This window comes from Bufo bufo, chromosome 5, assembly GCF_905171765.1.
Source record: "Bufo bufo chromosome 5, aBufBuf1.1, whole genome shotgun sequence".
Taxonomy (NCBI): domain Eukaryota; kingdom Metazoa; phylum Chordata; class Amphibia; order Anura; family Bufonidae; genus Bufo; species Bufo bufo.
The window spans coordinates 173,952,361-173,965,679 of record NC_053393.1 but is presented as its reverse complement, the minus strand read 5'-3'; the positions used below and the strand labels follow the sequence as shown (position 1 = coordinate 173,965,679).

Here is a 13,319-nt window from a genome sequence, read left to right as displayed (position 1 = left end):
ATGGTCTTCTATAACATACAGTCCTATGTAACTGACACCCCTCCCCTCCCTTCAGCCCCTCTAACATACAGTCCCAGTTAAATAACATATTTCCCTCCCACTAAGCAGGGAGGAGGTATAATGGGGAGAACCACATCTCCCAGCATTTCTCTGACACATTCATTCCATGGCATCACAGGTCTCCACTGCTGAGGGCTGCCTCTTTCTGGGCTGGTCACATGACGGTGACCTCATCACAGGTCCTACCTCAACTTCCACAGCTGAAAAGATCACATGACTTCATGATGTCATAGAAGGTCCTTCAGCTATGGAGTGTAGACACAAACAGGCAGCAGATTCGCAGTAAGTGCTAATCAGACCCCCCAAAACACCACCCCCTCCCGACCTCCACACCAAGGTGCCCAGGTTACCCTGTTGGCAGAGGTAGGAAATGAAAAATATGATAAGTTAAAAAATGCTTCTGCTGGCACTGGGATGGGCCCCCTTCCTTGCTGCACAGGCGGTATGTCTGCCCCTGATGGACACCTTCCATGTGCAATCCGCATTTTTCTCACTACCATTACTAGAAATACAGACATGAATAAGCCAAGTTCTATCATTTTCAGAACAGACATACAGATGACATCCGTGTGCGGTTTGTTTTTTGCAGATCCATAGAAATGAATGGGTCCATGTGCAATCCGAAAAAATGAAAAAACACAGTCGTGTGCATGAGGGCTTAAAGGGTTTCTGTCATCAGAAAAATAGTTATGTATCGGGCTGACATTAGCGATGGGCTAATGTCAACAGAACATAACTGTATGATTTTTAACTCCCTGCCTGCCACCGTTCCCTCAAAATAAAGACTTTTATAATATGCTAATGAGCCTCTAGGTGCTAGTGGGGCGTTGCTGCAGCACCTAGAAGCTCCATCTTCTCACCCTTTGGCACGCCCAAGTACAGTTGATTGACGTCCTAGTTCTCCTCTGTGCCCGTAAAATCCTGCGCGTGCACCGTACCGTTTAGTATTCGGCGCAGTAAGTGAAGCCGGCAGCAGGAGAGCGTCCTTCACTCTCTGCACCTGTGCCGATTACTAAACGGGACGGCGCACACGCGGTATTTTACGGGCACAGAGGAGAACTAGGACGTCAATCAACTGTACTTGGGCGTGCCAAAGGGTGAGAGGACGGAGCCTCTAGGTGCTGCAGCAACGCCCCACTAGCACCTAGAGGCTCATTAGCATGTTATAAAAGTCTTTATTTTGAGGGAACGGTGGCAGGCAGGGAGTTAAAAATCATACAGTTATGTTCTGTTGACATTAGCCCATCGCTAATATCAGCCCGATACATAACGATTTTTCTGATGACAGAAACCCTTCAAAGGTAATTCTGAAACAAAATCTGCAGTGTGTGAAGGCACTTACCCTTATAGACCTTACAGAGTGGCCAGACTTGAGGTACTGATCATACTTAGCTGGTCCCCACCGCTGGGTTCCAGCTCCATCGCTCCACGGCCACCACTGCAGGTGCCGTGTCTCTCTGGAATCAACATCTTGTTGAAATAGCGTAATGTGACTGCAGTGAGATTCTCTTGAAGTGGTTTTCTGGGAGTAAAAACGGTGTTGTCTAGTAGCAACTGTTTCCTGACTGTTTCAATTGCCTCTGTAGTGCTGTAGTGCATACAATGCTGTCTTGACACCTTTTTCTGGGAGGTCATTATCACCTACTGACTCCAATTAGGATAATGGAATCAACACCTTTGACCCCATGCTGGGTATAATGACCTCTGACCCCATACTGGGTATAATTACCAGATGTTGATTCAGTTACATATTTATTCCCAGAGAATTCTTGTACAGTCATTGAGAAAGCTCGTTGGAAGAACAAGTGAAATGTTTTCAAGAAATCTACAGTAAGTCCAGTTGCCTTGATTTATTCTTTACAGATATACTGATTGGTATGTTTTTTTATGTAATTTTTCTGGCTAACATGGTTCCACGTTATTTTTGGTATATACCGGTATCTGTATGTTCGTATGGACTGAGCCCACCAGGTGACAAGCACTGGGAGGATCTCGTTCTAGTTGCTGCCTTTGCTATATGTGTGAATGGGAATTTCAGAAATTATCCACATAACACTACATCTGGCTGTTCAGCAACTATGTCAGAAAAAATGAACATAAAACATGTGCCTGGAAGCTCCTAGAGGAAAAATAACCTTGTAGGGAAGTGCTCCATAGCCTGTATACTTTAGTAGATAAACAAATGTGAATGGGTGCATATAACTTCATCTGGATCACTAACAGATTGCATAAAGAGCATAATCAACTCCAAATCATGGAAATTAGAATAGATGACAAGGTAAATGGGAAATTGTGGAGGATAGGCACAAGGCACTGCACCTGCTTTTCAGTGGTTAAATGGTGATAAATAACTATTTAAATATGTTAATACTTTGAGAATTTTTTCATCAGGATTTATTGCCAAAATGAATTATACATGGACACAAAACCCAGCACTGATTACTAGGGGGAAATGTTACAGGTATTTAAAAGGACACCAAAAATATAAAAAATGTACTAGCAGCACTTACAATAACACTGTTCTGGTCTTTGACTATATTCTGCTGTATATCACAGTCCAAAGATTGGAAAAAGGTTCTGTATATACTTCCTAGGCATTCATTTTATCTACTCCACCTGCACCCTGGCAGTGCTTACAGCAGGCATGCACAATTGTTCTGGTTCAAGAGCTAGTGACACACTGAACCACACCCAAGGGCTGCAATAAAACTTTAAGGGATGGCCCAACTGGGACACTGATGGCATATCTCTAGGATAGGCCATAAATATGAGATAGGAGCACGTTCCCAGACGTGGCACCCACTCCCTACTTTTGTGAGAATGGGGGTTCCCTTTTCCCCCCAATCAACACTCTAAAGAGTAGAAGCCTAGGCATGCAAACTACAATGGAGGGCCTTGCATGCAAAGAGGGCCACCTCCATCTCATCTGCTGCTTTCTGGGGTGTCAAACTGGTCAACAGACCCTATTTTCCGTATATATGGAATATGGAGGACCCAGAGATAGCTACACAGTACACCATTAGAACCCACCTTTCCTGGCATGGAAAATGCGTGTGAACAGCCACAAATTCACAAGCATTTCTGTGTCCAGGTGCTTGTGGGTGCAGGGAATGGCATCATGGGTCACACGTGGCTCACAGGCCTGGCTTAGATCAATCAACTTCTCAATGCTTGGTCTGCAGTGCAGGACAAGCTAGATGAAGCCTCACCCTATCCCACTTTACAGTCAAACAGAAATAGGACGTGAATTTTCCGACAGATATATTAAATAATTTTTGTTGCATAGTGGCAGATTTTAGTGCGGTTTTTGAGAACCAAAGACAGATGGACCCCATTCTCAAGGCGCAGATGGACCCCAATGGCCATAACAACCATATAGACAGGAGGGCATCCATCTAACGGCCATTAAAAATGGCTACAGGGGCATTTCAGACATTAAAAAAAAAAAAAAAAAAAGTCATCCACTTGAGGTCTACTCACTCCTCAGTGGAAGCAGATAGACCTGGGTACTTTATATACTTAGAGCCCTGCAGGGGTTGGGATTTAAAAAAAATAAAAGTAAAAAAATAAAAATGAAATTCATCTGTTTTTAATGGCCATTTTTTGTCACCATCATGTCAATGAAGCCTTATGTTTCTAATTACTTTCCAAACCAGTTCTGCTTTAGCTCAAAAAACTACCACAAAAACTGCCACAAAAAAAGCCCTTATTTTCTGTTGGATCGTGTTGCTTCACTTACACTGTGAAGATTAGAGTCTTGAAAAACTCCTGTCTAATGCTGATTAGACAGCTTAATAAACTGTGCTAATTACATACAGTATGTTATTTAAATAGTACATTTCTAAATTGCGTGTGGAAAATTCTAGGGATAATTTTGTAGAAACCGTTCATTAGCATTTTAGGAGTTCATCTACAGCTAGACTCGTAAAATGATCATTTTAAATATCAGGCAGGATTATATAACCATTCTGACACAGATTTTCAAAATAAGTACACCAGCCTCATCAGGACTCTATATGTAGCACCTATATTTTTGTTACTAATTAAAATGAAAGATTATTTTTTAGTCATTTTAGTTTCTGATTCTAGTTCTATCTTACTTTCTGTACATGATTATAGGGTCAGCCACCCCCCTTCAGCTGAGCAGCATTTACGTATATGCTTTACAGCAGACAAGTAGAACACAGGGCACAATAGACAGGAAATGTTAATTGACTTTTATGGGAGTGTTTTCTAGACATACTCTGTGATTTGTGAAGAGGTTGTTGTGCAGAGAGGGGGAGTAGATAAGTTCTGACCACTGCGTATTGTGAATGGTGGATTCTGTGTTATCTATACAGAGTTGTGAAGTATTTTTTTGTAATTTTGCCTGTGATGAAAATGAGATGACTGTTTAAGGGCTCATGCACAGGACCATAAGTATTTTGCGGATCCGCAGAAAAAAAAAAAGAAGAGATGACATCCATGTGATGTCCATGTTACATCCGTTTTTTCCATTGCAGCAATGCCTGTCCTTGTCTGCAAAACGGACAAGAATAGGACATGTTAAATTTTTTTGCGGAACGGATATATGCACATTTCTGTGTCATTTCCGTTTTTTTTAAGCCCCATTGAAGTGAATTCATTTCAATGGGTCCGCAAAAAAATGCGGACAGCACACCGTGTGCTGTCCGCATCAGTATGTCCGTTCTATAGCCCCGCAAAAAAAAAAAAAAATAGAACATGTCCTACTCTTGTCCGTTTTAGGCATTGTTACAATGGATCCGCAAAAAAACAAAACTGATGGCATACGGATGTCATAAATTTTATTTATTTTTTTGCTGATCCGCAATTTGTGGACTGTAAAACACATACGGTTGTGTGCATGTAGCCTTAGGCTGACAATTTCTCACTCCTGTAGAAGTATGTTGTTTTTCTTCTCCAGTTAGTTGGCAGGCCATCTAGATGGGCAATAACACTTCTCCCTATCCCCTCTTTATAGGAGAGTTTTAGCTAAAGCCCATAATGTGCCTAGTCACCTGCAGTTATTACTGCATGCCCTTTTCTGCCAAGGAAAACCGGATAGTCCTGCGAATGAACAGGAAGGACACTCCAGTTTATCCTGGCAGCCAGCTATTGCAGGAAGAGTGATGTTTGACGTTTGAACATTGCTGGAAACAAATAGTGGTGGGAAATAGCAAACATCCATAATGAAGATAATTGAGGATAATTCATTTCCAGAATCTATGTGGACATTGGAAGGAATGTGAACTTAAGTCATGCAGGTTCAGGTAATGAGTTCAGTGAATGCTGCACAAAGTGATTTGAAAATGGTGATAATTATCTAATCCCTCTCAAATCCTACAGTTGAAGGGGTTGTCTGGCCTAGGAGCCAACTTACCCATTCATCCAAATGTGCCCAAATAAAAAGAAAATAAATAATAAATTATTATTATTATTATTAATATCGCCTGTTCACAGTCTTGCCATTCCAGCACCGTGGGACCACTTCTGGTCTCTTCAGGTTCCTGCTGGATGGGAAGTGGCTTGGACCTGTGACCGCTGCAGCCAATCACTGACTTCGGCAGTCATATGTTTTTGGCAACTGCAGTGCACAAGACTGCATAGAAGTCAATTTACTGGATTACAGCTGTCACATGTTAAAAATCAATTAAAAGGGCTACAAAAACTCTAACGTGTAGCCCCAGCCTTAGGCCTAGTTCACACAAACGTTTTTTTTGCGGGTCTACGGGCCATTTTTTGTGTTCCGTATACGGAACTATTCATTTCAATGGTTCCGCAAAAAAAACGGAATGTGTTCCGTATGCATTCCGTTTCCGTATTTCCGTTTTTCCGTTCCGTTGAAAGATAGAACATGTCCTATATTTGGCCGCAAATCACATTCCGTGGCTCCATTAAAGTCAATGGGTCCGCAAAAAAAACGGAACACATACGGAAATGCATCCGTATGTCTTCCGTATCTGTTCCGTTTTTGCTGAACAGATCTATTGAAAATGTTATGCCCAGCCCAATTTTTTCTATGTAATTACTGTATACTGTATATGCCATACGGAAAAACGGAACAGAAACGGAAACAAAAAACGGAATAACGGATCCGTGAAAAACGGACCGCAAAAAACTATAAAAGCCATACGTTCGTGTGAACTAGGCCTTATGCCCTGGCTGAGGATCCACCTCTGATGTTTAGCTAGGGATTCTTCATGATCGCAGTTAATTAGCAGTACCTGGTCCCTATTCCAGACACTGGCTGAGCAGCTTTTCCTAACATTTCTGTGTGTCAAGTCGGAACCAAGAAATGGAGAGGAGAGGCGGCAGTCACAGGGGATGGGTGAGGAGAGTAATGATTTAAAAAATAAAAAATAAAATAAAAACTCAAGACTCAACCTGGCCTTTTTTATGAATTTTTTCCCCCCTGAACAAGCCCTTTAAAAACAAAAACAATATATCAAGGGCAGAAAAATTGCATCACAATGCTCACATACCTTTCTCACTTGAGTGTGACACATGGACTCTGTTTTGAGGAACAGACACATTGTGATGTTGCTGCTGATTTACCGAGTCAAGGAAGGATACAAGGTTTTCGTGATGCGAGAGTTCTTCTATCACCGGAAATGACACAATGTTCCAGTTGAGCTGATTCAGACTTTCTCCTTCAGTTAGTGCTCGGAAGAGGGATGGAATGGGCTCATGCAGTTCCTCCACTGTACTCTTAGAGGTTGGAGGGGTGTCACTGTAGTTCCTTGGATTGCACATGCCTAAAGACAAATGGAAAGAATCCTATTTTTATGTGCACCAGATAGCAGTTTGTGCCTCTGCACCGCAAAAGTGAATGGGTCCGCATCCGAAAATCGCGGGCACATGGCTAGTGCCTGTACATTGTAAACCGCTTTTTGCGGTCCACAGCACAGGCATGGGCCGCACACGTTTCTATGCATGAGCCCTTGTTTTGCTCCTGTATTGCTTATTCTCTATTGATAACTGTATGTTGTACTATTCCGATATTAACTCTGCTAGAACTTTGAGTAAATTGCCACTGGTGTGTCCCTACAGAGCCTGGACACTGTCTAATCAGCGCTGGCAGTCGCAGACTGTGCAGGGGCGCACCCCTTCGTCAAGGTGAACAGTAACACCCAGTTGCCAATTTATTCATAAATATATAGGAGGAATAATAGAAGAAAGTCACAACATACCAACAAGATGCTCCAGAACTGGGGAATGCGGGTAGTTACTAAAATAGGTCATGAGAGTTGACAGGTTCTCTTTAATAGTAAACATGGCTATACACCTAAGAAAGCTGTCAGATTAACATTGATTTGGCCACCAGCTATTGCTTCTGAGTTCAAATCTTCCTCCCCATATATATGCAAGCCTGGCACAACTAAGTGTGCATGTGTTCTCCATAGGGAGAGAAGAAATGGCTGCTACGGCCTACAGAATATGTTGTGCAGAGAAGGTAGTCTTCCCCCTGTACAAGGCAATCCATATTATAGGTTATAAACATCAACCTAAAATTTCTGGAGACCTACAGGCATATACTATAGAATGATGCAGAATAAATGGCCCTAGAGTTTGGGATAAAGGGACCAATAAAGAACTGCTCATGATACCACAATAGGCTAAAAGGGCAAAGAATAAATAGGTTATGAAAAAGGCAGCAGAAATGTTAGTAGTGGTAAGTCAGAGCAACTGGACTTTTTTTTTTTTTTCTTGAAGACGTTTTGTCATCCAACTGGCTTGGGCTAGACTTCTGGATGTTATCTTGGCAGTCCCCTGGTTTTCATCCTTTTAACCCCTATACAGGGATCTGGCCTTCATTGCAAGGAACCAACCAGGCCGCCACCTCTTGGAATAGTCCCGTTTAGTTTATGGCTGACTCATGGGGGTCAGAGACACCAGTGCAAAGCACAGAGGGATCAGGCAATACTTGTGGCTATGTAAATCTTTAAAACAAGTCTAGAGTCAGGGCAGGCAGCAATGGATCAAATACAGTAAACAGGCTATGGTCAGGGCAGGTAGCAGAGGGTCAGATTCGGCAAACTGACAGAAGTTTGGCACCTAAGCAGACAGACAGAAAGCACATCATTACTGGTAAACCAGCAAGCTAGAAAACTAAAGCTCAGGCGTCTCCCTTGGGAAAAGCACCTCAAGTACCCACAGGTACCAGACATTGGCTGGCAGAGGTTGAAGCAGTTATGCCCTGGCCCTTTAAGACCCAGGAACATTGCACATGTCTTACAGGAGAAAGGAAGAGGCCTTGCAGTCTGATGCAGACTGCGCCCTCCAGTGAGGGACACAGGACTTCAATGTCTGTCCCTGCTGCTGGAAGGCAAAAGACCCAACGGCGACAGACCGTTAAAAGTAATAAAATAAATATTGAAATAAGGGTACTTTCACACTAGTGGCAAGGAAGTCCGGCAGGCTGTTCCGGCGGGTGAACAGCCTGTCGGATCCGTCCTGGCGCTAGTGCACGCGTGTCCCCGGACTACCGCTTCAGCCCCATTGACTATGAGGGCAGGGCGGAGTTCCGGCTGCCTCTTGGCATGCGCTGCCGTGCCGCAATTATGCTTCATCAGGGGCGTACCTGGCAAAGCTTAATTGCGAAACTTGGGTCGGGCAGCATGGTGATTTTATCTTTGTGGTATGCCTTTTGCAAGTGGATGCTTGAGAGTATAATAAATGAATTTTATTTGAAACAGACGAGGAAGTGCTTCACTATCTTGCGACCCCTTGCCATTCTACAGGTTGTGTGGATTAGGGGAGAAGTTTCTGTGGAATCTATCTTTTTTCCATGTCCGGGTTAACAAGAAGGAGCCTTATGGTATAAAGAGGGATCCCAGAAAATTTGCAGCGCGGTCCTATACATGAAATACAGAGAATTACATGGTGACTTTGACCCACATCACTCTAGGATCAGCAGTGCCAAGAGTCCAGGCAACGTATCAGAGACTTTTTTCTTTTTGTTTTTTACTTGCATAAGTGAAACACTGAAAACGTACAGTACTGCCCATAATTATTCATACCACTGGAAAATTTTGATTTAAAGTTACTTTTATTCAACCAGCAAGTAATTTTTTGACTGGAAATAACATAGGTGTCTCCCAAAAGATAATAAGACGATGTACAAGAGGCATTATTGTGGGGAAAAAAACAACATTTTTCAGCTTTTATTTACATTTGAGCAAAACGTGTCCAGTCCAAAATTATTCATACCCTTCTCAATAATCAATAGAAAAGCCTTTATTGGCTATTTCAGCAATCAAACGCTTCCTATAATTGCAGACCAGCTTTTTGCATGTCTCCACAGGTATTTTTGCCCATTCATCTTTAGCAATGAGCTCCAAATCTTTCAGGTTGGAGGGTCTTCTTGCCATCACCCTGATCTTTAGCTCCCTCCACAGATTCTCAATTGGATTCAAGTCTGGACTCTGGCTGGGCCACTCCAAAACGTTAATGTTGTTGTCTGCTAACCATTTCTTCACCACTTTTGCTGTGTGTTTTGGGTCATTGTCATGCTGAAATATCCGCTGGTGCCCAAGGCCAAGTTTCTCTGCAGACGGCCTGATGTTGTCGTTGAGAATCCTTATGTATTGCTCTTTCATGGTGCCGTTTACGGTGATTAGGTTCCCTGGTCCATTGGCTGAAAAACACCCCCAAAGCATTAGGTTCCCACCACCATGTTTGACAGTGGGGATGGTGTTCTTTGGGTTGAAGGCTTCTTTTTTATGCCAAATGAAGGAAACATCATTGTGACCAAACAATTAATTTTTTGTTTCATCTGACCATAAAACAGAAGACCAGAAGTCTTCTTCTTTGTCCAGATGAGCTTTTGCAAAGGCTAAGCGAGCTTTTGTGTGCCTTATCTGGAGAAGTGGAACCCAGCAATGTGCAGTGTTTGTTGGATTGTCTGCCTTGAGACATTGCCACCAGCAGAGCCCAGATTCATCAGGATGGCCTTGGTGGTGATCCTTGGATTATTTTTCTCCTCTCTAACTATCCTCCTGGCCAGCACAGGTGTCACTTTTGGCTTCCGACCAAGTCCTTTGAGATTTTCCACAGTGCGGAACATCTTGTATTTTTTGCTCACAATAATGCCTCTTGTACATCGTCTTATTATCTTTTGGGAGACACCCATGTCATTTCCCGTCAAAAAATTACTTGCTGGTTGAATAAAAGTAACTTTAAGTCAAAATTTGCCAGGGGTATGAATAGTTATGGGCAGCACTGTATATATATTTGTGTCCTGCAAAAAGTAACAGTCCTTGATAACACTGATGTATTTAAAAACAAAAACAAAAGAACATTCATTGATCTAGATCAGGGATCAGCGACCTCCAGCACTCCAGCTGTTATGAAACTACAACTCCCAGAATGCTCCATTCACGTCTATGAGACTTACAAGAATTACATCATAAGTGTGCAGGCTGGGAGTCGTAGTTTCACAACAACTGAGGTTGCGGATCTAGATAATAAAAGTGGCTCAATTAAACTACGTGTCTTTGAACTGGTAGGAGATGCTTCTACTTGTAGTTCATCAGCAATCTCCGCTAGAGAGATGAAGGGAGTAAAAAAAAAAAAAAAAAAACTTGGCCCTTGGGTTATTTCTACATCCCTTTCCTAGCCTGAACTGACTGGTAAACATCTGTAAAATGTAGAATCGTTTCTCTATGTAAGAAAATAAATCAGGCAAGTGGTGAAGGACTGGAGTTCACGAGAGGAGGTGTAATGGAAGTGGAGCTCCGGCCTGTGTTATTGTAAGCAGTGATGTCAGCTCATAACTTTGCACATCTGGAGAAAAGTGCTGTGCATACAACAGGCCCTCGGGGTGGGTCCTGATCTGGTACTCGGCTGAGTCACCTGCATTCAATCACGCCTGGAGACAGTAAAGTCATGCCAAGTGTGATCAGCCTCACATCTCAACCTTCACACGACCAGCTATAATATGCTTTCACCTTATATAGGCCATATTAGACATCTTACATGTACACATGTGCTCCTGTATCAGTGCTCAATTCGGCTGGATCTGCACGGTGAATTATAGCAGGTTGAACGGAGCCCTAACTCCCACAGCCGTGAATGGAGAAATGGACATACAAGTGCAGCTCTCTCCATTCACTTCTATAGGAGCTAAAATGAATAAATAAAATATTTGCCTTTTTTGGAAGTAAATGTTGAGGGCCGCTTACGTGTGGCCACCTCTTCATTCATTGCGATACAAGACAGGGTCCCCGTTCTCAACATAGGTGCAGATCCCAGAAGTGGGACCTATACCTATTGGACACTTATGGCTTATCTTGTGGATATACCATAAATGTCCAGAAGGGAATGCCCCTTTACAGTGGCAGTTGATATTTTTACAGTATTATAAGTAAATGGTTAATATTGCTCAAGTGTTCGGCCTTTCCGTTTAAGTTCCGTTTTTGTGTTCCGTATACGGTCCCATTCATTTCAATGGATATTTCCGTTCAAAGATAGAACATGTCCTATTATTGTCCGCATAACAGACAAGGATAGTACTGTTCTATCAGGGGCCAGCTGTTCAGTTTCACAAAAAATGGAATGCACGCGGACGTCATCCCTATTTTTTGCGAACCGCAAAATACTGACAAAGCCATACGCTCGTGTGCATGAGGCCTTAGGCACATTTTGCATATACTGTAATGGTAGGACTACAATGGGCCCCATCTGGCCTTACCTTTAGGCTACGTCGAGACTTTTGTAGTAAAGTTGGCCATACACACTAGATAGCTGTCGCCAAAACACTTATTCGGCCAACAGTTATCTCTGACCTTCCCATTGACATGCACACTTGGCTGAGCCGAACGTGGAATTGGCTCTGCTAAATGGAGAGAAGGGGGAAAAATCTGCTGCTAGGCATTTCTGGCTGTGACTTATCTCTCTGAGAAGAAAAGGCATGTTGAAATCCAACTGCCCAATCCTTATCTCCGCCAGCATCGGCCATCAGGGGACAATCAGGAGGCCCAGTCTAACCAGAGTTGATGGGTTCAGAACATCATGAGTAAGGCTACTTTCACTATAGCGTTTCTGCTGGATCCGACAGGGTTCAGCAAAAACGCTTCCGTTACTGATAATACAACCATCTGCATCCGTTATGAAGGATCCGCTTGTATTATCTTTAACATTGCCAAGACGAATCCATCATGAACTCCACTGAAAGTCAATGGGGGACGGATCAGTTTTTTATTGTGTCAGAGAATTGCATTGTGGGTCATTGACTTGCATTGTGGGTCATGACGGATCAGTCTTGCTCCGCATCCCAGAACGGAAAGCAAACCGCAGCATAGAAACATAGAATGTGTCGGCAGATAAGAACCATTTGGCCCATCTAGTCTGCCCAATATATCTAAATCCTATTAATAGTCCCTGGCCCTATCTTATATGAAGGATAGCCTTATGCCTATCCCATGCATGCTTAAACCCCTTCACTGTATTTGCAGCTACCACTTCTGCAGGAAGGCTATTCCATGCATCCACTACTCTCTCAGTAAAGTAATACTTCCTTATATTACTTTTAAACCTTTGCCCCTCTAATTTAAAACTGTGTCCTCTTGTGGTAGTTTTTCTTCTTTTAAATATGCTCTCCTCCTTTACCGAGTTGATTCCCTTTATGTATTTAAAAGTTTCTATCATATCCCCTCTGTCTCTTCTTTCTTCCAAGCTATACATGTTAAGGTCCTTTAACCTTTCCTGGTAAGTTTTATCCTGCAATCCATGTACTAGTTTAGTAGCTCTTCTCTGAACTCTCTCTAGAGTATCTATATCCTTCTGGAGATATGGCCTCCAGTACTGCGCACAATACTCCAAGTGAGGTCTCACCAGTGTTCTGTACAGCGGCATAAGCACTTCACTCTTTCTACTGCTTATACCTCTCCCTATACATCCAAGCATTCTGCTGGCATTTCGTGCTGCTCTATTACATTGTCTTCCCACCTTTAAGTCTTCTGAAATAATTACTCCTAAATCCCTTTCCTCAGATACTGAGGTCAGGACTGTGTCAAATATTCTATATTCTGCCCTTGGGTTTTTACGCCCCAGGTGCATTATCTTGCTCTTATCCACATTAAATTTCAGTTGCCAGAGTTCTGACCATTCTTCTAGTTTTGCTAAATCCTTTTCCATTTGGCGTTTCCCTCCAGGAACATCAACCCTGTTACATATCTTTGTGTCATCAGCAAAAAGACAAACCTTACCATCGAGGCCTTTTGCAATATCACTTATGAAGATATTAAACAAAATTGGTC

The 13,319-nt window shown here is 42.7% G+C and overlaps 1 protein-coding gene and 1 long non-coding RNA gene across 2 annotated transcripts in view; one reads left to right on the top strand and one right to left on the bottom strand.

Moving 5' to 3' along the window:
* Positions 1 to 13,319, bottom strand: part of TWSG1 (twisted gastrulation BMP signaling modulator 1) — a 43,949-nt gene that overhangs the window by 15,833 nt on the left and 14,797 nt on the right. The window contains exon 4 of the mRNA XM_040432928.1: positions 6,543 to 6,815. Within this exon, the coding sequence (XP_040288862.1) occupies positions 6,543 to 6,815 (273 nt within the window). The remainder of the gene's footprint in view (positions 1 to 6,542; positions 6,816 to 13,319) is intronic.
* Positions 5,635 to 12,219, top strand: LOC121001738. Its single transcript, XR_005779124.1, has 3 exons — positions 5,635 to 5,649; positions 9,122 to 9,124; positions 12,078 to 12,219. It is a non-coding gene; the product is annotated as an uncharacterized LOC121001738 (long non-coding RNA).